The sequence below is a fragment of the Podarcis raffonei genome, chromosome 2, assembly GCF_027172205.1.
Source record: "Podarcis raffonei isolate rPodRaf1 chromosome 2, rPodRaf1.pri, whole genome shotgun sequence".
NCBI lineage: Eukaryota > Metazoa > Chordata > Lepidosauria > Squamata > Lacertidae > Podarcis > Podarcis raffonei.
The window spans coordinates 25072233-25098072 of record NC_070603.1 but is presented as its reverse complement, the minus strand read 5'-3'; the positions used below and the strand labels follow the sequence as shown (position 1 = coordinate 25098072).

The following is a 25840-nucleotide window of genomic DNA, read 5'->3' as shown; positions in this document are numbered from 1 at the left end:
TTTGTCTCTGGATAACTTCAAGTCTGTTTTGAAGCAATGACTATTAAAGTAGCCATCCACAGCGCTGGTGTCCTCCACACATTTTGAACTACAGCTCCCATAATTCCTGACCATTGGCCATGCTGACTGAGGCTGATGGGAATGGAGTGCAAGGTCATCAGAGGGCGCTAGGTTGGGGGAGGCTAGGCCAAAGATTACTAGGGAGGAAAACTGGAATTGGCTTGGGTGGAACTGAGCCTCTTTAACATAATGCACATTATCCAGGATAAATGTTGAAAATAGATAATGTACGCAGAAGCCCTGAGAAATGATCGGCTGTCACTGATAACTGCTTCCCGTGGTAGATTTAAAGTTGGAACACAACCCTTTGCTTAGCACAGACTTGTTTTTAGCTATTCATTAGTGTTTGGGTAAGAAGGTACATTCATAATGGCTTTCTGTGAAATGGGGTTTAATTGTACAGGCTGTATCTTAACAGATCACTGCATTCACTTCCCAGCATAGGAGTGTTTTGCCCAGTTATCATTGGGACACACAGTGGCTTATAGCATTGTTGCCTAAATATACTCGTTCTTGTTGGAGCAGACAAGTTAGCTCAAGCAAGCACAGCTGTGCCGGCATTATATATGACGAAACTTCACACAAAGTTGGACAGCTGATACAATTTTAACTTGCATGTAGATTTCAGGTTTGACTTTATTGGCAATTATATCGTGCCACGTTGCACTTTAATAAGTTGTAGATTCGTGTATGCCTCGAGGTTCTTATACTCTTAAAATGCTGACACTGAGGGAAACTCCCAAGGGGGAAAAGAAGAATTAGCAAAGGATGAATAGGAGCCAGGGAAGTTGCATGTATGTAGCCTTGAGGGGTTTAGGACCACACTATTGCATTGATGCTGCCTGGTCTAGATACTAGACTAAGAATCTCAGTGCCTGCTGCTTTGTTTCTCTTAGCCGGCCGGAAGAACCCCCGTCCTGGAGCGGCTACATGGGCAAGATGTTCATGGCCGCCACCAACTACCTCCCTTCTCAAGTGTCAGGCATGATGAGCCAGGACCGGGCCTTTGCCACCGTGCGCTTGAACTTCTCTGGACAAAGGAACATCTGTGTGCTCTCCACGTACGTAAGCTGTGGCTATAGCAACCGAGCAGCAGCTCCTTCTGTGTATATATACATAGGCATCTCTCAGAGCAGCATATATATATGCGCGCGCACACACACACACACCCTGAGTTGAGGCAAGCTGGAAGTTTGTTATAAATGTATTGACTGCGTGGCAAGATGCGACGTGTGGAAATGTTCTGTATCTTGCTTCTTCTGCACTGGACCACTGCCATCTGCATCTGCTCCAGGGAAGCTGCTGGGTGCACAATACAGGCAGTTCTGAATTTTAATCTGTTTTGTTCCCCAGGTCTGAAAGGGAGTAGATTGCAATGGTCTCTTTAGGGGCTTTCTGCCTACCAGAAGATAGGCTGAGGATGTCTTTGGCCCAGGAGTAGTAAATGTGATGTTCTATGGACTACAACTCCCATTAGTCCTGACGGTTGGCCATGCTGGCTGGGGCTGATTGGACTTGTAGAGCATCACGTTGACTACCTCTGCTTGGCAGGAATCGGATTGATGGAAGGAATTATTATTTTTTGCCCTTTTCCAAGTTGTGAAGGCTCACAGTAGTGGTGGTGGTGCTCATAGTGACTGAATTTGGGAAGGTCTTGTGTAGGAGAAGGTATCTCCACTGATGTGTTAAGCAGAACAAGGCATCTGTACATTTGTACCATCAGGGTGTGGTGTGTGTATCCATTTTTCCTCTGCTTAATGAGAAAATAGAGTAATTGCACAAGAGGAGAACTTACTCATCCAGGAACAGGTAAAATTCACACCTAAATACCACCTGATGTCCTGGCCAGCCTAGGGCAGGCAAATGGATGGAGAGACCTTTTGTGAGTTCCTTTCAACTCTCCTCTTGCACATTTCATGTTAGAATCCAGAAGTTGCCTCGGCTCTTGGTTACGACGTCTGACGGACACCTTTACCTCTACAACCTGGACCCTCAAGATGGAGGAGAGTGTGTTCTAATCAAGAAACACAGGTAAATGATACAGCTGAGCTGTTTGAGCACTGCAAGGGGAAATGTCTGGAGGTGGTTTAGCGTATACAAAGGGAAGCCACAGGCTATAATAAAATCATGCCCTGTAGTGCTTTAATTCGTTGGTGGTTAAAATTATATGCATGACTTCCTGAACTATGTGAGGTATTCCAAAGCTGCCCCACCTTCTAGCAGAAATCGCAAATGTCTCCTGATTGATGAATCAGGGCAGGCACCCGCACTCTGGCTGTATATACTAGTTTTCTGTAGGTAGGCATCTTCTCCCCCCACCCCCACCGCCAAGGGGAGCATCTCACAAAATTACACCAGATGGACAAGGACCTCTTGGGTGAAAACCATCAGACGGTTTGGCCTGAAGCACAAAATCTGAAGGCCATTTTATCTCAGAAAGACAGAATTGTCTGCACACAAAAGCCCCAACCAGATTGTGCAGACCTGGGGAGTAGGATGAATCAACAAGGATGCATGTCACATGTGGAATTGATGTAGCAAAACAGATATGTGAGAAGAACTAAGCTCCCTTGTTGGAAGGGAAGAGTCATAATGCAACACTTCAAAGGTTCTTGGAGGCAAGCAGACACATAACTGGAGGGAGTTTTGCTCTGTGGCAAAGAGATGGAAGTCCTTATGGCAGTGGTAGCCAACCTGGTGCCCTACGGATGCTGTTGGACTTCAACTCCCATCAGCCCCACCAGCCTGCTTGGATAATGGGAGTTGTAGTCCAACAGCATTTGAGGATGAACGCATTGGCTGCCTCTGCCATATGGTTTTCCCAAAAGGATGAGGTGATGCATGAGCTGATTGCTTTTTAGAGAACTGTTTCAGCTGTTGTGGGTTGTTTTTGTACATTACCATGGTACTTGATGTTATGCAGTTTATAGATATTCCGGAAAGATAAGATTTGGAGGGCAAGTAACACAGCCCGAGTCACTGAGCCACAAGGGAAACATGTAGGTTTTATTCCTGGTTTGATGTGCTTAAATTTGCAATGGTAATAGCTCAAGATGACAGTGAAGGTGTTTCCCTCGTCAGGGTGTAGATGATGCCTGGCCTTTGTAGTTGGATCTAAACACCCACCTAGGTATTAATTTGGCTGTCAGCTTTTGAAGTGCTATTCAGCTCACACACCAGCATGCTTCAGATGCAGAGGCTGTGACTAAAAGGCCCGCTACCCTGGGCCGCCCATCTCATTCAGGCATCGCCAGCACTCTTGTGTCTTGGCCTGGAGCCTGTGTGTGTTCTGGTCACCCATAAAACTTAGGTCACCTCAAGTGAGGGTTTTTTTCTTGGGTGTTGCCTGTGGCTCATAATCATGGCTGTGTCCTCCTCCTCATCTGGACAGCTGCAGTGGAATTTCTCTACAAGCCTGTCCTTGCTGTCTAGCATAACAAGCAGAATGACTGCCCGTCTCTTTGCAAAGAGAGAAGTGAGCACTTGTATGTAGCCTGGTAGAGTGTAACGTCTGTGCGTGCTACTGCTCAGCCCTTTGGGCTGGCAAGGGCAAGAGGACTGGGTGGCACCAGGGACTTGCAGGAGGTGCCCACAAGCAGCTGGTGGTGGGGTGGGGTGGGGTGGGGGCTTGCTTGCAACTGGTCTATTCTGTGAATGAAAATCTGCAATGAGCGGGTGAACCCAGTAGCAGAGGGCCGCCATGAACTTCTGTGGTGGGAGTACGATTACTGCCATAAGGGATACGCTTTAATATGATAGTTGTTGTTGTTTAAATAGGGGTATCGCTTAATGTCTAAAGAACTGTCAGAGATACTATACTTCTGAATGCCAGTTGCTGGAAATTGCGCTCAGATCCAGCTTGTTGGCCACTGTGAGAGCAGGCTACTGGACTAGGTGGGCTGCTTATGTTAAATGAGAGCCCTGCCGTCTTCTCTGTAAGGGAGAAGTGTGGGACGACACTGTGGTTGCTCGGTGGTTATGGAAAGGCAATTGGGCTTGCTTTGAGGTCCTGCATAACATTGTGTTGCATGCATATGGGTATGCATATGTATGTCTACAAATTTGGATAAGTAGCTTGAGCAAAGATGGGGAAAAGGAGACGGATAGTTGAAAGGGCGGTGGTGCAAGATTAGGATAACAGTGCACGGGAGACTATTTCCCTTACCTGCTGCGCTACTGAAGAAAAGGGGTCTGAAGGATCTGGTGTGGTCCGAGGTCCCTTTCCCCACCTCCACAGCAACATTACACCTGCGTCCCAGCACTCTCCTCCCTTTCTTCCAAATGCCAACGTAGTCCTTTTTGGAGAGGTTGTGCTGTCTACATCTGCATAGAGAGGTTTTCCCGTTGTGCATTTGTGTTGGGAAACCAATGCAACATATGGGTCAGAGATGGATGAGACCACGGCACAAGACCCACATGCACCAGCCATCCAGCTTATACTTTGCTACCCATCACAGTGAAATATGGACATGCATTGTTGATGTTACTGGGTAGCTTGGGAGGTAGTAACTAATTTTATTCTCTTTTTTCCCTGCCTCAACATACAATCAGCTTGCTTGACCTGGGAAAGGCAGAAGAGAACAAAGAAAACGATCTCCGCCCCCCAGTACCTCAGACTTATGCTGCAACGGTAGCCCGGCAGAGTTCGGTGCCTTCACCTTCGATGGTGCCAGGTGAGTGTCAGGTTGTCATTCAAGATCTTCAGGCTCTTGGTTTAGCCAGACCAGAACTGTTCATGGCTAAGTATCCCCAGATAATGACGTATCTATACATCCCCCTTGATGTTCTTAGGGAAACAAGGTTCTTTTTCTTATCTGTCACCTCTTCAGATGCCCTGTACCTGGAAGAAGGGGTCTGGCCATAGGCAGAAGGCCAGGTGTTTCCTCACGCTTTTAATTTCACATTGCCTCAGAACCAAACAAAAGAAACTGAAGCAGCTCAGCACCCTTTGCTCTTTGTCACAACATAAATCTAGGTGGCCAGCGTTGCCAGGCCAAGCCACACGTGTTGTATGATATAAAACCATCAAGGCTGGGTGCATTATGTAGAAGTTTAGAAGAAGAATAAAGTCTGATAATGCGCACAGAATTCAACTTCCCAAGAATCTCAGCAACCATAAAGCAAAAAAAAGAATAGATCACCCTGATGCAAACCTTTACCTCTCCTTTATTTTTGTAATGCAGAGAAACAGCAACAAATGTCTTCTGGACATCTTGTTTTGCTCTGTGTTGCTTATAACTGCAAAGTAAATGTAATTATAGGAAACATACCCATTGTGCTGTCTAATAGACAACGCAGACTCCCTTGCTTGCATGTTGGTGATGCGCTTTGCTCATGTCATCCCAAGCAAAGCCACTAGAAATCTGAACCGACTCGCTTGACTACTCTCCTCTCCCCTAAGTAAGACTCTTTCCTCTATCCTGTCTGTGCAAACAAGTTAGAATGTGTTTCTGTCCGTCCTTTATGAAAAGCCTTGGGCGCCACTAATGCTTATTGAAGATCCCACATGAATCAAAACTCTGCATGTCTGATTCACAGTGGAAAGCCTGAGGCTTTCATTAGAATGGAAACTTCTCCCCACCACAGTCTGGCAATTGCAGTATTGGTGCAGCTCTCGCAAGTCCCTTCACTTCTCTGTGTTTTGCCAAACCTTGCAGAAGGAGGGGGGAAAGCACTCAGTAAAAAGTCACCAAATGCCGCCCCTGTCTGCCCAGCCTTTGGGCTTTTCAGCTGTACTTATTTCCAGTATTTTGTTCCTTCTTAAATAGGTTACTCAGAAGATGGAGGAGCCCTTCGAGGAGAGGTTATACCGGAGCACGAATTCGCCACTGGGCCAGTGTGTCTGGATGATGAAAATGAGTTTCCACCTGTGAGCATTAGGAGTACTTAAGAGAGCACTATGGGCCTCATGCTGTGAAGAAAGCGTTTAACCTCTTCTTCCAGAAGGGCTGTCCCTTCCTCTCCTTTCTGTAGCCCGCGGCAACTAAATCAGTTATGCTCTTACAAATGGGTAGATAAACTCCCACTGTTCTGGGAGAGGGGCTTGGGAACAAAATCTTATTTATAATCCTGATATCCTACTGTTGCATTGGTGTCCCAGGCCCAGGGAACTGACTGAGCAGGTCCATTCCTGCGGAGGTTCAGCAGTGCTACAGCTGCAGATGCTTCCAGACCATTTAATTGATTCCCACCCAAACCCTCTTATCTTCCCAAGAGGAGGGCACGCTCAGAGTTCAAGTCTGCATTTCTGCATTCACAGCTTCAGCAACACCTCCGAGATGGAAGAGGTGGGAGGAATCCTTCAAATGTCAGAAAGAGGCATGTTTAAGGGCATCTGTTTGGTCCTTTGAATGTGTGTTTGGATTAAGTGACCAAAACGAAAATGATAAAACTGACTCGTGGCTTTGGCTTTTGTGGGTTCTGGGCAACTGCAGCCCATGCCCCCATTCCTTCCCAACCCAGTCCTATTGCTGGTAGCTTTGCCATACCAGCAAGATGCTCAGCCCCCCAGCTTTGCTATTTGCATGTTGGGCTGGGTGGAGGAAAAGACCTGCAGGACAGGCAGCAGTATAAAATGGTAGCGCAGGTAGAAGCATTACTTAAGGGGAAATGGGCAGGTGCAGTGAGCAAGTGCTGACCAGGCAGCAGTCGTGCTAGTGATGGAGCTGCTCTTCCATTGCTGGGCTCTCGAGGTAGGACCAGCCTGTGGCGGGAGAGAAAAAAGAGAAAGCGATCAGCAGCCCAAGCCTACTTACTGCTGCATATACAGACCAAACCTGTCTTTAGCAAGGAAGGTTGGAAACTGGAAAACTTAAGGACATTTATTTGTGTTCCCGCTATCTTTCTCCCCTCTCTGTAATAGAAGTCTGCTACCTCCCAGCGTCTCTTTAATCAATGCTATTTATTTTCTAAGAAGTAACAAGTGATGTATTATGTTCCTTCTAAAGGGTCCCATCCCTCTTGCATGGTCTTGTATTGAGTCATGGGGAAGTGACTTCCATGCTGTGTCTTAACAGCATCAAGTGATCCAAGCATTATTGCAGAGCTAAGCACCTACCTGCCCAACCGCTTGTCTGCCTTGCTCCTGTTGCCGCTTCTCACGCCTTCTGCTTCCCCTTGCCTGCCGCTGCCAAAACTCTTGCCCCGGGCTGTTAAAGGTGAGAGGAACTGTCCCAGATAGCCTTATGCTGTTGTTTAGAGGCTGGAAGAGGACTAACTTGGTCTAGGGCTAGGGAAGCCTTCCAGATGTTGTGGAACTACAACTCCCACAATCCCCAACTTCTGACCATGTTGCCTGGGGCTGATGGGAGTCCAGCAACACTGGAAGAGTCACACATCAGCCACCTGTTATGTATGGCACCTGCAAGCTCGCTCTCCCCTAACCTTCAAGGCTGCCTCATCTTCTCTTTGTGTCTGAGGGGGGAGGAATGCCATGGTAGGTGTGAGAGACAGGATGGAGCTGGGGGTATTACTTGCCATAGACAGCCAGGCAAGTGGCACATTGCACCTCTGATGTAACGGGGTTAGTTTTGACATTTGCTACTAGTTGTGTGGGCTGGTGAAAAAGCCAAGGCTGAGCAATCACAATGTTCCCTGCTTGCTAGGCCTCCGTAGGAGCTTTTGGGTTTGTTTGTTTTTGCGATAATTAAACTGTTCCCTCCGCATATGGCCATGAACACTTAGGCAGTATCCAACCCACAAAGACTAGTGTTCTATTTTAAAAGTGTAAAGTGTTCGCAATTTGGATTAATGGTTGTGTTAGTCGTGCATGCATATGTACGATTATTGACCTTCTGGGGTTTGGTCACAACTCGGCTGCGCGCTGCGCTCAGCATCCTGTTTGAGAAGCTACTGCACTTAAGAGTTGTTTCTTTTTACCTTTGGCTGCCTTAATAGAGGAGGGTGGATGGCGATCTCTTAGTATTTTGTCATCTCTCTAGGATCAGAAACTTGGGATTATTTTTCTCTCCTTTGTACCAACCTCCCAGGTTGTTATGGGGGTTTCCACTTGCCATATTACTTTAGGAATCTTCCTCAGTGCTCTGTGAAACTCTTGGTGTGATGATGTGCCTTATTCATAGGGAAATTGCCTCTCCATGGATATTGTAGCAAGCATTTGGTTTCTTAACAGTGCAGGCGGGGACAGTTTGACTGCTGGGCTCAAGCTGGCAGGGCAGGATGTCATTTTTCCAGGGGGTCTGTGTGTAACGGACATACATATCCATCTGTTTTATCATCCCATTATAAACAATGGGAGGGGAGGTAGAGATTTAGTGATCTCTGTTTCAGGAGCTTGACTGAATAATTCTCTAGTATGGGGGATGTCCAAGCCACTTCCCAGCATACCCTCTTTTTTTCTGGCCCTTCTGACAGTACTTTTAAGGTCAGTTGGACCGGCCCTTTTTGGAGCTAGCAGAGGTGGGGAGGGAAGCTCCACACTGGACCTCCCTTTCTGATTTTGAAGCTCTATGTCTGACATAGAGGGTAGGTCCATTCTAGTCCATGGCTTGTAAGGGTGGCCCTCCTTGGCAAGGACGGTACCTTGAATTGCTAATATACTGGCATAAAAAGAGGTTTTTCAAAGGGTATGTCTACACTGTCTTCTGCACAGGAGGAAGTATCTACACACATCAGAAACTGCTAAATTAGCCCCGTTCCAATTTGGACAAAGTGGACTAGCCACACCAGACCCAAGTGCTAGAAGTTTTTTCCAATGTCTGGGTCGTATTGCAACCTTCACATCGCTAAATTGGGCATTCCACTACCATTCCTCCATATTACTTACAGGAGGTAGAGGGGAGAGTTAGGAGGCGAAAGCTAGGAGATCTAATTTACAGCACCAAGACTACAAGCTCTCTTGTCCAGGCAAGGGTAAAAATGTAACTGCCACAATGTGAAATGAGCGTTCTGCATGCGTTGCAGGTGACGATGGTGTGCATACTTTCTCCTACTTTAAGATGCTCTTCATGTGGAAAGCATCATTGTATGTGAAGCTGTGGATGGGTATGCCTGTGGAATCCAAGCAGCTTGGGATCAAGTGCCACTAAAAACATGATTGCCGTGCGCCAGCAGCATCACTTATGCTCGTGGAAGAGCAATTTCCATACAGGAGCACAAGGAACTCCAGCTATTGTTAGGGTTGGGCGATACATTGCAGTGTTGAAAACCAGGTATCAGCCGCTAAATATCAGCATATGCTGATATATCACAATGGCTGAAATGTGTATCAGCTGCTGCTTTCTCCCCTAAGTGGGGAGGAAGAAGCAGTAGAGATACATCGCCCAACCCCATACTGCTGTGGCTTCTGCAAGCAAGAGCAGTAGGAGGGTTTGATCAGCTATGGGGTGGGCAGCTTCCCACCCACCCTGCAGCTGATCAAACCCTTCCCTTCCAGCTCACATCAGCAAGCTCAAAGGCGCCGGCCTGCTTTGCCCGAGTGGGCAAGCTGCGTCTTTCTTCTTGGGGTGGTTGGTCGCTCTGGGATGAAAGACACAGCCCACCTTCCTGGGCGAAGGCAGGCAGGCAGCAACCAAGCACACAGAGCCTGAGAAGCATGTTCAGGCTCTGTGAATCTGTCTGCCTTTGCCTTCATCCAGTTGGGCAGCCTGACTCTTTCCTCCCAGAGCGACCAAGGACCCCACGAGGAAAAACACAGCCCGCCCAGACGCCTTTGCCTTTTGCAGACAATTTCAGCTGCTGATTCACTGTGGCTCCCTGGTTGCTGCTAGCACAGCACAGGGGAGACAGGAGGTGCGCTGTGCTGGTGGTGGCTGGGGAACCACAATGTATCAGGTGACCCAGCACATGCTGTGTTTACAACCAAGACAAGGGTTCATTGTTTAAAGCAGAAAACACAATTCTCAGTCTTCAGTTCCCCCTAAGATGGGCATTGGGGTCCGTTCCCAGCCCAGATGATTCTTTTGAATTAAGGACACACAAAAAACCTAAGTGACCCACAGATTTTGCGGAAAGCAAAACAGTTGCATGGCAAGCTGCCTCCCTGCTGCTTCCTCTGCATGTTCGCAAAGTCCGGCTACAGCACACTCCCTGCTCAACGGCACGCTGCTGGGAAAAGTAAGGCCCTTCTGTTTTGATTTTGGTAGATAAACTTGTGCCGTGGAAGCCAGACGAACAAGAGGTCATGAGGAGTGGCAAACAGCAGAGCACGGAGCGACGGATGGGAGGTAGTTTGGAGAAACAAAAAATGGGAAAGTGGAAGATCCCACAAGTGAGGGGGGAAGCCAGAGGCGCTCCAGTGCTTTTAACACAGTATGTTTCTTCTTAGCCCAACCCTTTCTGGCCCTTTGTGTGTATTCTCTTAAAAGTGCTGCGTGGGTTTGGTATCAATGTACTGTATATGCACATTGCTCTATACTCGAGTGTAAATGTAACCCCCCCACAAAAGAACCTGAATTTTATACACATGCCTGCCCTTTTCTAATTTATGTCGTGTATAAATGTACTTAACAGAAGTCTATTGATCTATGTCCTTTGTACAGTATATATACATAATATTTTACCCAGGCATAATATTTTTGCAGTGACCTATTAGGGAGACAGGAAAAAAAAAGAGAACTCCAACTTACTGTGTTGGCACTCTGTTTAAATACCTGTTAATAAAGTCACCATCGTGTCAGCAGCAGCAGCTGTCGCCTTGCGTTCTGTCTTGTTGTTTTGAACGGAGCCCTAAAGATGTCAGTCTTGATTAAGTTTTACCAGTGGAACTGCTGCATCTGCTTGCAAATAGAATCCCTTTTTCTTTCTACTGTACACCATGCCTCAGTTGCTATTTTCAGAGAATCGTGTCTGGAGATCCACAATGAGAATTGCCTCCCTTATTTTCCTTCGTATGTTGTGGACCATCCTGCCTGCAAAGAAAGAGATACAATGTATTTTTCTGTGTATGAGACTATATTTCCCCCCAAATTTTTAAAGTTTAAAATTGGGGGTCGTCTTATACACGGAATGTTGGAATTAATTCTTACTTTTGGGCTCAAAAAATAGAGGTTGTCTTATACATGGGGGTGTCTTATTCACAGAAAAATACGGTAATTATGTCTATAGCATAGTAAGGACCCGAGTCACTATTATTATTTAAATAAGAATTCTTTAGATTTTCAGATCCTTGTAGTTGGCTCTACCCGATCTTGCAGTGACTCCATATGCCTAAGACCTATTTTAAAGACCCCCTCAAATGTCTTGGGCCATGGCTCCTACTTAAAATAAAAATGACAACCTTGCGGCTGGTTCTCGTCTCCCCGTTTGTAACACCTTACACAACTAACTCATCTCATCCTGATGTCAAGATGCAGCAAGCCCTGGCAGTCTGTGATGCAGAGATGGAGACAGGGAAATGCATAATCAGGTCACAGGTAAGTGATGCCAGACATGATGGAGGGGGCGAACTAGACATGTTGCCATTTTGGGTGGCCGCCACTCGAGTGTAACTGCTTCCAGCACTGGATTGAGGTGACTTTTACAGAGAGTAGTAATTGCTTAAGGAGTTAAATGCCACCACTGCTGAGATGAAATGTCCCCATTTACAAAAAAAGAAAAAGCGATAAGGCTACAGTCTTATAGGTGGGAGGGTCCCCTAGAAAGTTGCATATACGCCGCTCTTCTAACAGGATAGCATGTGCATCCCCAGAGGAGCTCCAAGTACACCTGCAGAAAGTTTTATTTTTGCAGGGAGAGACGCATGTTGTGGTGGGCCTTGGACCCAGAAGCCCCTTTTTTCTCCAAAGCACTAAGAACTACACCAGTCTTTAGGGTGGCATATAGTTCATTTTCCTTCAAGTAGTAAAGGTAAAGGGGCCCCTGACCATTTGGTCCAGTCGTGGCCGACTCTGGGGTTGCGGCACTCATCTCGCTTTATTGGCCAAGGGAGCCGGCGTACAGCTTCCGGGTCATGTGGCCAGCATGACTAAGCCGCTTCTGGTGAACCAGAGCAGCGCACGGAAATGCTGTTTACCTTCCTGTCAGAGTGGTACCTATTTATTTACTTGCACTTTGACGTGCTTTCGAGCTGCTAGGTTGGCAGGAGCTGGGACTGAGCAATGGGAGCTCACCCTGTCATGGGGATTCGAACTGCCGACCTTCTGATCGGCAAGTCCTAGGCTCTGTGGTTTAACCCACAGCGCCATCTGCGTCCCTCAAGTATTACGCATTAAATCAGCAGGGCTGAGGATGTGGCAATAGTTCTCTACCATGAATGCTTCTGTGTCCCACCTACACCACCACCAATAGGATTGCGCTGGTTTAAACAAAATACAGTTATTGTAAGGAAACAATCAAGTAAATAATAAGAACAAATTCTCTGGGTACTTTACAGTCAAAGTTGAAAGTAAAAAACAACAACATACATACATACAAACGTGCAGCAGAACAAAGCAAAAGTATAAACAAGGGCTAACAATACAGTGGGTGCTCGGGTTGTGAACGTGATCCATGCGGAATGTTCGCAACCCACAGTGCTGCATCTGCGCATGCGCAGGTTGCAATTTGGCGCTTCTGTGCATAGCAGGATTTAGTGCTTCTGCATATGTGCGAGCGCCAAAACCTGGAAGTAACCCGTTCCGGTACTTCCGAGTTTCGGCGCGTCCATAACCCGAAAATGCGCAACTTGAAGCGTCTGTAACCCAAGGTATTGGGTTACAGTAGTGCCAAAGTTGTAAAAAGCAGATCTAAAATTAGGGATCCTGGCTTGTGTGCATAAAGACTTAGAGCCATGTTAGAAATCTAGTCTGATTCAAAATATTTACATACCACCTTTCAACCCAAAATTATCAGAATGGTTTAGGATGTAACAAAGTTTCCCTTGCTATTCTAACCTTAAGTCTTGTAGGCTTCACTTTCCGTATCAGCTCAGCATCTCTGGGATGAGTTGGAATAAGCCAACTGGCACCGGCAGACCAAATGCTGTGGGTTGCAGCAGGGTGTCACAGCTGGGTCATGAGAGTAGTCCGCTGTAGAGACATTGTCTGTTGCAATATTCCACAGAATGTCCAGGAGAGCCTTGTTCACCACTGGCAGGACAGCACGGTATTCCGCAGTCTCAGTGTCCAGTGGTGCCGCCTCCTGGATGTCATGCTGTAAGTTAAAAATGAGAGGTGGCTGATGGCGTTGTTCCTTCCCAATGCTCCCATCACAGGCCTTGGCACCACCTGGAAACAGATGAGGCATGCAAGATGTTAGGGCTGCCATCTTTTAACAGGTATTCCTGTTGCAGAAGCCATGCAGTTAAAAGGAAAAACACCCAGAGCTCATTAGTGTAGGTTAAGCAACAGTAAGCACTTTTACCAACAGCCAATGGTAAGCACTTTTACCAATTGATTTTGTGGAGGGGAACTACCGTATTTTTTGCACCATAACACTCACTTTTTTCCTCCTAGAAAGTAAGGGGAAATGTCTGTGCGTGTTATGGAGGAAATGCCTACGGGTGGCTTGCCTACGGATTTTCCTCCTCTAAAAACTACGTGCGTGTTATGGTCGGGTGCGTGTTATAGAGCGAAAAATACGGTAAGCACAGGCCCATTACAAGAATGGACTGGTTGCAGGAGCAATGGGTGGTCCAGTGTCTGAAATACGTATCTGTGAAATGTTTGCAGTTGGGTGCTTCTCTGTTTATTGTTTAAATGCAAAATTTGGAAGTATGGAAGACGTTCCTTGGAAATAATGCAAGATAGGTTCAGGAGGACCCGATACCAGCATCACATGATGACGACATTGGTTTCCCACTTTAAAAGTTTGTGAAATGCCACGAGAAAAATGGAATTCTGCTGTTACACAAAATACTACAGCCATCAATGAAAAACAGGAGCATCAAACAGAGGAATAGCCAAGGTGGGCAAGAGTAGGCTCCTATGTTTAACCCTTTGACAAGGACTTGTTTACTTTACTGGCCGTCTCACAACCAACAGATAACACAAGGAAAGCCTTGCTGGACGAAAGAAAATGCCCATCTAGTCCAGCATCTTCTATTTCACAGTGGCCAGCTGGACGTGTACAGAATTCCACAAGCAGAACCTGAGAGCCACTGCAGACTCCATGCAACTGGTATTTTAAAGGGATAATGTCTCTTAACAGTGGAGGTAGAACACCATCATTGTGGTAATCCTACATCTGGGCTGTACCACTTCTCCAGCTCCCTGCTCTGCTAGCACTCGAGGCAATGCCTGTTATCAGTGGTGTAGCGTGGGTTGTCAGCACCCGGGGCAAGGCAAGTAATTTGCGCCCCCTAACCCGTGGATTTGCGCCCCCTAACCCGTGGATTTGCGCCACCTAACCCTAACCCCCAGATGTTGCGCCCGGTGCGGCCAGCCCCCCCTGCACCCCTCACGCTACGCCACTGCCTGTTATTTATATATTTGGGTGTCACCAGTGTCAGATCCTCGAGCCCCCAAAATAAAAAGACAATTTAAAAATACCTAAGTACACTCAGAAGGTAAAAAAGTGGCTATAGAAATGCTAAGAATTTAATAATTATGTTCGGAAGTCAGAAAGAAGGATGAAAGATCGATGCTCAGTTTGAGCAATGTTTCAGGTTATATTATGTAATAGAATGTGATTATATGTGGAAAACTCAGTAAAAAATATTATATATATATATATATATATATATATATATATATATATATATATATAAAATATATATATAAAAATACCTAAGTACAAGGACACCTCATCTAAAACATCCTGCTCATTAACCACAGCTATACAGACCAAAACTTCCCCATACAAAAACGCGGATGGCAACACCAATGAACCACATTAAAGCCATTGAGGAGAAGGAGATAGTTGGTGCATCCCTTAAGAAGGTGCCCCTGTTGAAACCAATTAACTCCTTGGCTGCTTTCGCTTCACCGTGTGAGGGGTTGAGCTCCTTCCCACACCACAGAGGAAGCAAACCTTCAGGTACACGGACTGTCCTTATTAACAGGAGGCAAACCTGACCTTGCTACCCAGGAGGAGCAGGAGCACAAAGTGTTCTGCCCACACAAGCATGCACTTCTATTTGCCTGGTAATAATTAGCCCTGGCGAGAGAGCAAAAGCATCCTCCTAATGATCCGGCAAACTAATTTAACAGTTGTTTACATCCCTTAAGGACAGCTTCCCTGCACCAGGATTCTGCACTCTGCTGTTTTGCACTTGGCACTCAAGGCCAAGTATAGCCTGGACTTGGGAGGCCTCTTCAGACCGGCTCACAACCCTTTTCCTTTGCTCCCTAAAAGTGCCCTCTCCATCCTACGGCGGGAAACTTGTAGCATCATATACCTCCGATGGTTCGGCATGCCCGCCTATTGTTTCAGGAACCCCTTCCTCCTCCAAAGGGACGCGGGTGGCGCTGTGGTCTAAACCACTGAGCCTTGGGCTTGCCAGTCAGAAAGTTGGCAGTTCGAATCCCCACGACAGGGTGAGCTCCCATTGCTCGGTCCCAGCTCCTGCCCACCTAGCAGTTTGAAAGCACGTCAAAGTGCAAGTAGATAAAGAGGTACCGCTCCAGTGGGAAGGTAAATGGTATTTCCGTGTGCTGCTCTAGTTTCACCAGAAGCAACTTAGTCATGCTGGCCACATGACCCGGAAAAAACTGCGGACAAACGTCGGCTCCCTCGGCCAGTAAAGCAAGATGAGCGCCGCAACCCCAGAGTTGTTTGCGACTGAACTTAACTGCCAGGGATCCTTTACTTTTACCCTTCCTCCTCTAGCCTCTGCCTCAATGTCCCTCACCTTTTGTTCTTAGGTACCCTCTTCCCTCAGGAAACCCGATTTTGGGAGTGTGTTCAAGATCCGTTACTTGGAAAGGACGTTGTGAGTGCAACCTAGTAGTGACTAGCTCAGTGAGGCATCATGTGCCTTGAGGATGGCTCTAGCTCAGGGGAAGAGCACACACTTTGCATGCACACTTCCAGGCGACTTGAAGTAGGGCAAGATGTGAGGTGGAGAGATCAGCAGTACTGAGCTAGGTGGACACGTTGGTCTGACCAAGTATAAAAGCAGCTTCCTAAGTGATTCAAACCATGCATTATAGACCTTGATTACATTGTTTTAATGGAGGGTAGGGCTGGGCAATAATCTGGTTTTCAACATCATGATAAATCAACAGCTAAACTTCATGATATACCGATTTATCACGATGTCTGAAATAAGGATAGCGCTATGTAGAGGCATTGGCCGGCTTCAGTTTTCCCCGCCTCATATTGCTAGGTTACAAAATTATGAAACCGGTATCACGACATGAATGTCAAATGTGTTTTGGACAATATATTGCCCAGCCCTAACACACATCACAATTTGTAATATAATTGCCAGGTCAAAAAGAATGAAATGGATTGCATGATATGGACTTCAAACTGGTTTCGAACGATGCATCAATATATTGCTCAGCCCTGTTTGGGGGATGAGAATAAAATGTACCCAGATTTTAACTGGAAGGCAGGGTGGAGAAAGAAGGGAATAACTAACTACTGATCTGATAAAAGGGCTCTTCCAATCCTTCACAGCTGCTCAAGTGCTGTATATGAACAATCGCATCAGTGGAAGCGAAGATTGTGTGTATAAAAGCTTGCAGGAGGACTAAATCAGGCAAGGAGTCTCTGGGGAGAACGACAACGGAGGAAAGGAAGGAGAGGGACACACATTACGTGCAGTGACAGCCCATGATGATAAGAAAGCAGCCCTTTGGTAATTATAGCTCAAGAAGCCTGAGTCGCAGCTGCCTCTGCAGGTTTCTGTAGGTCTGGCCCATGCTTGACCCCATTCCAGAATGCCGGCTTGAAGGCCCAGCATGGGTGAGCAAGCCACCACCAGTGTCTATTTTCATTTTGCTAGAAAAAGAAGAACGTGCAGATATAAAAATAGCTGCAAGGTCGCACGGTGTGGCATGAAAGCTGAAAAGGTAGATCTTGAAGAGGAATGCTAACAGGTGCCAGCATCTTGAGGGCAGTGCTCCCCTCTTGCTGCTGACAGGCACACTTTTCTAATTAGGAAAGGGAGAAAGAAGTGCCTTAACGCTGGGCCTTTCTCTCCGCTACTTGTGGGGAGAAAGAATGGAAGTGAGAAGGCTTTTGAAAGCAGCAAGACTGGTCTGTAAACTACTAAAGTCAAGGCTGGGGAGAGGGGGGAAGAAGTGTGGGGAATGGGTACCCCACAAAACTGCCCAGTGGCTTCATCCGCACTGCAGACAGAAGTGCATTCTGTTCGGATAAGAAAGTTGGCGAACCCAAAACTAAGACTTTGTCAAAAATGTATAACTTGCTGCTGAAATGGAATACTCAGGATGAGACGGTTAAATCTGTAATGATTAAATGGGCACAAGGCGTTGGACACAATATTATGTTTGCTGACTGGGAACAGTTGTGGACCACCGGGATTAAATTTACGGCATGTAATGCCTTAAGAGAGAATATTATGAAAATGATATACAGGTGGTACATGACCCCAGTCAAGCTTGCAAAAATCTATCATTTGCCCGATAATAAATGTTGGAAATGTAAGGAATCTGAAGGTACATTCTTTCACCTTTGGTGGACGTGCCCTAAGATTAAGGCTTTCTGGGAAATGATATATAATGAATTGAAAAAGGTATTTAAATATACCTTCTTGAAGAAACCAGAGGCCTTTCTCTTGGGCATGGTCGGCCAAGTGGTGCCAAAGAAGAACAGAACGTTTCTTATGTATGCTACAACAGCAGCAAGAATACTCATCGCAAAGTATTGGAAGACGCAAGATTTACCCACTCTGTAAGAATGGCAGATGAAACTGATTGACTGTATGGGTTTGGCAGAAATGACTGGCAGAATCCATGACCAGGGAGAAGAGTCGGCAGAAGAAGATTGGAAAAAATTTAAGGACTACTTACAGAAATATTGTAAAATTAAGGAATGTTGAATGATGCTGGATTGAAATTGAGTGGTTTCTAGCTGTAATGATATAAAGGAATATGGGAAAAAAAAGGATTGGATAGAAAACAAGGTGTTATTATAAGCTGTAATGCTTTAAGTTAAGGATTTGCTGAACAAATAACTTGAAATGGAATACAAGAAGGGGAGGTATGAGGAGGTCAGAGAAATATGTTATGGAAAAGTATGTATTATGAACTATATGTTTTGTTTTGTTTTTAACTTTTTTGTTTGTTTTTTGTTTGCATAAAAAATTGGAAACTTTAATAAATATCTCTTTAAAAAAACACAGAAGTGCATTCTGGTACAGTGGTACCTCGGGTTAAGAACTTAATTCGTTCTGGAGGTCTGTTCTTAACCTGAAACTGTTCTTAACCTGAGGTACCACTTTAGCTAATGGGGCCTCCAGCTGCCACCGCGCCTCCACCGCACAATTTCTGTTCTCATCCTGAAGCAAAGTTCTTAACCCGAGGTATTATTTCTGGGTTAGCGGAGTCTGTGACCTGAAGCGTCTGTAACCCGAGGTACCACTGTATAGCAGAATGCAGGTGGGCTAAGATTTGGTCTCTAGCTTGAGTTTCCTCTCCTTTTATTCTTTTTTAGAGTGCGCCCTCTTAGCCATACCTGAGCAAACGCACAATGTGTTTTGGCAAAGTGGGAAACTGAGGCAACTGCCTCAGGTGGTGGATACAAGATGGTGGCCTCCCCTGTGCCTACTGCTTCCTTCCACTGGTCCTGCTGCTACTACCACATTCTCCTCTACCTCCTCCTTTTCCTTCCTCCCTAATTCCACATCCTCGGAAGGGCCGAGAAATTATGGGCAGGGTGTGTAGCTGCTGCCGCAAAATAATTTTTAAGTTTAGGCAGCAATTTTTAAGTTTAGGCAAACTACAGGCATGTGCCCAGCACACCCAAAAAGCTTTGCTCTGCTAGTCAGATGCAGAGAAGCACCACCCTGGAAAAATAAACAGAGTCTGGGGACTCAGCCAACTGCAGGGGTTCTTAACCCCCTTCAAAATCTGCCTGGATCTCCTGGTATTCCTCTAAACAAACCTAGGGGATACAACAGCTACTGTAGAAGATCTGAGTGGATTTTGGGTGGGTGGCTGTTCTGTTCACCCAGCCATATTCTACTCAAGTGTCACGCAGTACCACAGCAGACCACGAAACACACATCTGCCAAGACATCTTTGCTCATTTGGCAGAGGACTGTTCCACCCGTGGGCCTAAATTCTCATTCTCTATATGGGTGTCCATCTTTACAAAACTAGGGCTGCCATATGTCCGGATTTTCCCAGACATGCCCGGGAATCGGGCAGCATTTTGGCATCCAGGCGGATTTCCCCAAAATCAGGAAAATGTCCAGGAAAACCTAGACGTATGGCAAGGGGGGTAATTTTATTTTTTAAAATCCCCCCCCAAATGAAGAAAAAGCCCCATAACTGATTTTTGGGAGGGAGATGTTCCTCCCAAAAGCTGAACAGATTTTTAGTTTTGGGAAACCTAACAAAACAGAATGATTAAAAATTAAAAACAATCTATTCAGCTTGGGGTGGGTTTTGTTTTTGGTGGAATGAAGGGGGATGGTTAACTGTCTTAGAGATACAGCTAAATATTTGATTTGGTGCTGGGGGAAGATGACTGGTTTTATTCAGAAATGCGTCAGAAGGGGAGAGGGAACATCCCACAGGGTTGGTTTTTTTAAAGCACCTAACAAGTCCAAGTAAGCAACATACCTGTGAGATAAAAGGCCTTGTACTGGTCCACCCGAAGAGCTTGTATCTCTCCATATTTTCCAGCTGCCCCACTGTTGGGATGGAACAACGTCTAGGGGAAAGAAAGCACCAGAAGCTTAGAAAGTCAGCCCTTTTTAGTGGAATACTGAATGGTTTGGTTTACAGTGGTACCTCGGGTTACATACACTTCAGAGCCAGTGTGGTGTAGTGGTTAAGAGCGGTGGACTCGTAATCTGGTGAACCGGGTTCATGTCTCCGCTCCTCCACATGCAGCTGCTGGGTGACCTTGGGCTAGTCACACTTCTTTGAAGTCTCTCAGCCCCACTTACCTCACAGAGTGTTTGTTGTGGGCGAGGAAGGGAAAGGAGAATGTTAGCCACTTTGAGACTCCTTTTTTTTATAATATTTTTATTGAACAATTTTTTTATATAACAGAAACAAAACATACATGAACAAACATTCAACAATAATAAAACATAAAACAAGTACCATTTCATAACCCAATTTCTGAACCTTACTTCCTCGACCTCCTCTTACTTTCCGTTTCTGTATTCCAAGTTCTTACAGTTATTCAGCGAAATCTTGCCTTATTTTATTATAAATTTATGCTAATCACCCTTATTCTCTTTGTCATAACCATTACTGATAGTAACCATTTATTTTAAACCAACATCATTCTAACTGTCTCCAATTTTATGATATTTCTTTAAATAGTCCTTGAACTTTTTCCATTCTTCTTCCGCTGCTTCTCTTCCCTGGTCTCGGATTCTGCTCGTCATCTCTGCCAAACTCATATAGTCCATCACCTTCATCTGCCATTCTTCCAGTGTGGGTAGATCCTGTGTCTTCCAGTACTTTGCAATGAGTATTCTAGCTGCTGTTGTAGCATACATAAAGAAGGTTGTATCTGTCTTTAGCACCCCCTGGCCGACAATACCCAAGAGAAAGGCCTCTGGTTTCTTGGGGAAAGTATATTTAAATACCTTTTTCAGTTCATTATAAATCATTTCCCAGAATGCCTTAATCTTCGGGCATGTCCACCAGAGGTGAAAAAATGTGCCTTCCTTTTCCTTACATTTCCAACATTTATTATCAGGCAAATGGTAGATCTTTGCAAGCTTGACTGGGGTTATGTACCACCTATAAATCATTTTCATTATATTTTCTCTTAAGGCGTTACACGCCGTAAACTTCAACCCGGTGGTCCACAACTTTTCCCAGTCAGCAAACATGATGTTATGACCAATGTCCTGGGCCCATGTAATCATAGTTGATTTAACCATTTCATCTTGTGTATTCCATTTCAGCAGCAGATTATACATTTTTGACAAATTCTTAGTACTGGATTCTAACAGTTCAGTCTCTAATTTTGACTTTTCCACCTGGAAGCCTATTTTTCTGTCTAGTTTAAACACTTCATTAATTTGGTGATAATGTAGCCAATCTCTCACCTTCCCTTTTAATTTTTCAAAACTCTGCAATCTCAGTTTGTCCCCTTCCTTTTCCAAGATTTCCCAATATCTTGGCCATTTCGACTCCATGTTTAACTTTTTAACTGCCTTAGCTTCCATTGGTGATAACCATCTTGGAGTCTTATTTTCCAGCAAGTCCTTATATCTAACCCAAACATTCAGCAGTGCTTTTCTGACAATATGATTTTTGAAACTTTTATGCGCTTTAACCTTGTCATACCACAAATATGCATGCCACCCAAAAATATTGTTAAATCCTTCCAAATCCAAAATGTCTGTGTTTTCAAGAAGCAGCCATTCTTTTAGCCAGCAGAAAGCTGCCGCTTCATAGTACAATTTAAAGTCTGGCAGGGCAAACCCCCCTCTTTCCTTTGAATCCGTTAATATCTTAAATTTTATTCTGGGCTTCTTGCCCTGCCAGACAAATTTAGATATATCTTTCTGCCACTTCTTGAAACAGTCCATTTTATCCATTATTTGTAATGCTTGAAACAAAAACAACATTCTTGGCAATACATTCATTTTTATAACTGCAATTCGACCTAACAAGGAAAGCTTCAAGTTTGACCATATCTCTAGATCTTTTTTCACTTCTGTCCAAGTTTTTTCATAATTGTCTTTAAATAAATTCACATTCTTAGCTGTCATATTCACACCCAAATATTTCACTTTTTTAGCCACAGTCAACCCCGTCTCATTCTGAAACCTTTCTTTTTCAATCTGTGTTAGATTTTTCTCCAATACCTTAGTCTTTAACTTATTCAATTTAAATCCTGCCAATTGACCAAACTCTTGGATTATTTCCAAAACTCTTTTCGTGCTAGCTTCTGGCTCCTGTAATGTGAGTACCAGGTCATCTGCAAATGCTCTCAATTTATATTGTTTGACTCCGACCTGACACTTTGAGACTCCTTAAAGGGAGTGAAAGGCGGGATATTAAATCCAAACTCCTCTTCTTCTTCTTCAGGTTACAGACTCCGCTAACCCAGAAATAGTACCTCAGCTTAAGAACTTTGCTTCAGGATGAGAACAGAAATTGTGCGGCGGTGGCATGGCAGCGGGAGGCCCCATTAGCTAAAGTGGTATCTCAGGTTAAGAACAGTTTCAGGTTAAGAACGGACCTCCGGAACGAATTAAGTACGTAACCAGAGGTACCACGGTATATAAAATATGCAGGGATTTATGCTATGCAAAATGAACCATGGAAAGAGAAGAAGGGAAGTCATTGATATTTTAAGGTTGCATAAATGAGTATTCTAAATTGTAAAACAGAAAATTTAATAAACATTATAAAAAGGGAGAAAAGAAAAAGGAAGTCAGCCCGTTTCACTTGGTAAAGCTTAGGGAGGAAATGCATGAATTCAAGAGCATGAAAAATAGACGCATTTGTTGCTCAAAATAGCAGCTATGCATATAGCACCCTTATGTATCCCCTGATAACGAAACTAGATGTGCTGTTTAAATGCGTATTTGCATTTAACTTTTTTAAAAGTGTGAATAGCATCTGCTGAGCAGGTGGGCATAACTGAAAAAGTGCTTTGAAAGAGGGATAGTTGCTTTTCATCTACACTCTGGTAATCAGGTGTCGTAGGTAAGTGCATTGTGTTTAACTAAAACCTGCCAAACCTTGTTTCGCCAGAGCAGTAGTGAGACGATGGGAAGCCATGCGTCTGTCAAATATATCCAGCTCTCTTAAGTTGTTTTCCTGTACTCGTCTATCAGAGAAGGTGCACGCACCACACAGGAATTAGTTCTGGGTGGCTGTGTCTAAGGGTCATGCTGTTAAGTATTACTGTTGGTCTCAGTGTCAGCAAACCTTGAAGTGCCACTTACAGAAATCAGGCAGATTTACTCCTCCGGTTCTTAGCATCTATCTTATTTGAGCGACAGCTTTGTAATGCCCACATGCATGTGTCAATACAAGACAGCCATGAATCTGTCTCTGCAGAATACAAATCCTTGATTCTCAATGACCTAATGAACAACAACAGCAAAAAGGGTCTCCTTTTCCCTTTCGCAGAGGGGTGACCCAAGTCATTCATACATTTCTCCTCCCATGCGAAAACTGGTTTGGTGACTACGCTTAACGCAAATTTCTCTTTTAACTTTTAATCCCTCTGGGGCACTTAAATCCCTCTGGGTCTCAATTTCCCACATGTACAATGACCGTAACAGCATTCCTAGTGCTCCACAAGACTTTAGTATGGAAAATAAATACATTCACATGGCCGTTTCATACACAAATGAATGGGAGCCATGTGCTACATTCAAAGCGCGCGCGGGGGGGGATCTTGGACAATAAGTAAGAACTGCAGGAACAAATTTATCCATATGTCTAAGTCCATGGTTCTCCTTACCCAACACAGGTTGGGAATAAGTTTGCAATTATGTATTATTATTTTTTGTCATGTTGTAAGCCACCTTTAGCATGGTTTGAACAATGGAAAAGCAGCATACAATAAAAGTATGTATGTATGTATGTATTGTTACATGACACCCCTGTCTGCAGGTGGCGTGAGATTCCCAAGGCATGCTTTGTAACCTTGTGTTTCACTTTGGACAATTCGGCATGGCAGAGACTGTGGTGTCTTTATGATCTATGGTTTCCACATCCTGAAGCCTCCTATGGAGGAAGTTCAGCACATCAATATTCCAAGCTGCTTGCAATAAGAGACATCAGCATCTCTCTCTAGTACAGTTGTTTTGTCCCAGCCAGCCTACTTCCCATGGTCATCCTAAAACTCTGAACTGCAGCCCACATTGCTTCTTAACACCTAAGTGCTATTCTAAACTCTGCCCGCAAAGCATTGGCATTGCCAGACGAAGGAGGGAGGAAACCCGCCCCTTTGCAAATGAGAGTTGCCCTTTTCATCCCTTTGTTGTTGCCTAAATGGCTCATCCTAATGCCTCTCAAGGAAATTATTTGAGTTCATCAGCTTTTACACTTGTCTTAATTAGAGGATAAACAAAGTCTGGCAGAGGCTTAAACAAACACTGACACTGGCTTGAATACACATGTGAGTCTAGCTCAGGGCGTTTCAACACACAGCCTGGGGGTCACAGGTGCTTGAAGCCCCCCCACAACAGCCCTTGCGAGCTAGGCAAGTGAGGTGATGGGCTTTGGGAAAGGGGCGTGAGGGCTGGGAGCCATCAAATTGTAGCCTCAAGCTCTCTGCCCCCCATGCAACAGGGCAGTGTGTGGCCCACGGGTTCTGTGTCAAAGTACCCTTGTGGCACAGTTATGATAAGTTGGACCACCCTGATTTCCCGGTTCCAACACCCAAGCCTTATTTAAATTCTGGCACTAACTTGATCCGGAATTTAGGGTTTCTTGCACCCCCAGATTCATAACACTATATACATAGATATACAATATGTATATTGTCACAGAAAACACAGAGGTTGGAGGGGGGGTTGTTGGGGGAAGGTGCCTTCAAAAAAATAAATACCCTGTTGTTTCTTTCTCCTGGATTTTGTTTGTCTTCTCATTTCATAAGGCTGGGAGAGCTGCATATATTTATATGGAGACTAAACCCAAACACGGCAGAGGAAAACTGCAAACCAGGAAGACAGGTGTAATACCCCTGAAATTCATTTACAGTTGTACCTCGGGTTAGAGACGCTTCAGGTTAGAGACTCCACTAACCCAGAAATATTACCTCGGATTAAGAACTTTGCTTCAGGATGAGAACAGAAATCGTGCTCTGGCAGTGCGGCAGCAGCAGGAAGCCCCATTAGCTAAAGTGGTGCTTCAGGTTAAGAACGGACCTCCAGAACGAATTAAGTTCTTAACCCAAGGTACCACTGTACAGCGAGTCTTATACACTCAGCCTCACACCACTGATACATCACTAAGGATGCAATTGTGTGTCTCCTGAGTGTTATCGCAGCAAACACAGGACAGAGCAGTGCTCCAAATCAGAAAGGAAGATCTGATGTCAGATGCCCCATTCCTCACCCCACCACAGCAATTTCTGCAGCCCTGGCCCAACCAGTGTCAAAATCCTCAGGGCCAGAAAGGGGGTGCAGGAGCCAGGGTGGACTGGGAAACTGTTGTAAACAAAATACAACCGAAACAACTTGGATCTGAAGCATCCCAAACCATCCTGGTGCCCCAACGTGCCTCTAAATCAGGGACAGATTTATACTGGCATCCTGGATAGCTCAGTTGGTTGGAGTGTGGTGCTGATAAGGCCAAGGTCGCAGGTTCGATTCCTGTATGGGACAGCTGCATTGCAAGGGGTTGGACTAGATGATCCTCAGGGTCCCTTTCAACTCTACAATTCCATGATTCTATGATCTTGCATCTTTCCCTCCCAAGGTTTCAGATGGGAGGGAAACAGTTTAAAAAATAGTAAAATGGCCAGAGGAGGGCAAGATTGGTGCTCCAACCTCAGCCTTAGGATTGCACCCTAAATGATACGTGGCTATAATCCAACAGCATGAATGCACAGGGCTTTTTTTTCAGTTGGAACTCACTGGAACTCATTTCCGGCACCTCTCAGGTGGTCGCCGTGGCCATTATGAAAGAACAAGAGAGGCACTTCTCCCCCCAGAAAAGCAGCACTGCTGATGCATATGATGGAGAAGCTCTGCTCACATCTGTTAACAGGGGGAAGAGTGATATTTTAAATGAGGGATGTGGTTAACGCTTTACACCGCACTCCCTAATTT

The 25840-nt window shown here is 45.2% G+C and overlaps 2 protein-coding genes across 13 annotated transcripts in view; one reads left to right on the top strand and one right to left on the bottom strand.

The window, feature by feature from the left end:
• The window catches only part of WIPI1 (WD repeat domain, phosphoinositide interacting 1), a 50718-nt gene extending 40013 nt beyond the window's left edge, over positions 1-10705 (top strand). For 2 of the 3 annotated variants that reach the window (XM_053375388.1, XM_053375389.1), the window contains 5 exons: positions 957-1121; positions 1984-2091; positions 4612-4733; positions 5829-5929; positions 10164-10705. In XM_053375388.1, the coding sequence (XP_053231363.1) occupies positions 957-1121; positions 1984-2091; positions 4612-4733; positions 5829-5929; positions 10164-10205 (538 nt within the window). In that variant the 3' untranslated portion in view covers positions 10206-10705. Of the gene's footprint in view, positions 1-956; positions 1122-1983; positions 2092-4611; positions 4734-5828; positions 7218-10163 lie in introns of all 3 variants that reach the window. The other variant, XR_008328747.1, reaches the window with a different exon arrangement.
• The window catches only part of ARSG (arylsulfatase G), a 119980-nt gene continuing 100294 nt past the window's right edge, over positions 6155-25840 (bottom strand). For 6 of the 10 annotated variants that reach the window (XM_053375377.1, XM_053375379.1, XM_053375378.1 and 3 more), the window contains 4 exons: positions 19695-19785; positions 12891-13223; positions 10671-10928; positions 6155-6763 (listed from right to left, as the gene is read on the bottom strand). In XM_053375377.1, coding sequence (XP_053231352.1) covers positions 12925-13223; positions 19695-19785 — 390 coding nt within the window. In that variant the 3' untranslated portion in view covers positions 6155-6763; positions 10671-10928; positions 12891-12924. Of the gene's footprint in view, positions 6764-10670; positions 10929-12890; positions 13224-19694; positions 19786-25840 lie in introns of those variants that run through there. The other 4 variants (XM_053375380.1, XM_053375386.1, XM_053375381.1 and 1 more) reach the window with 4 other exon arrangements.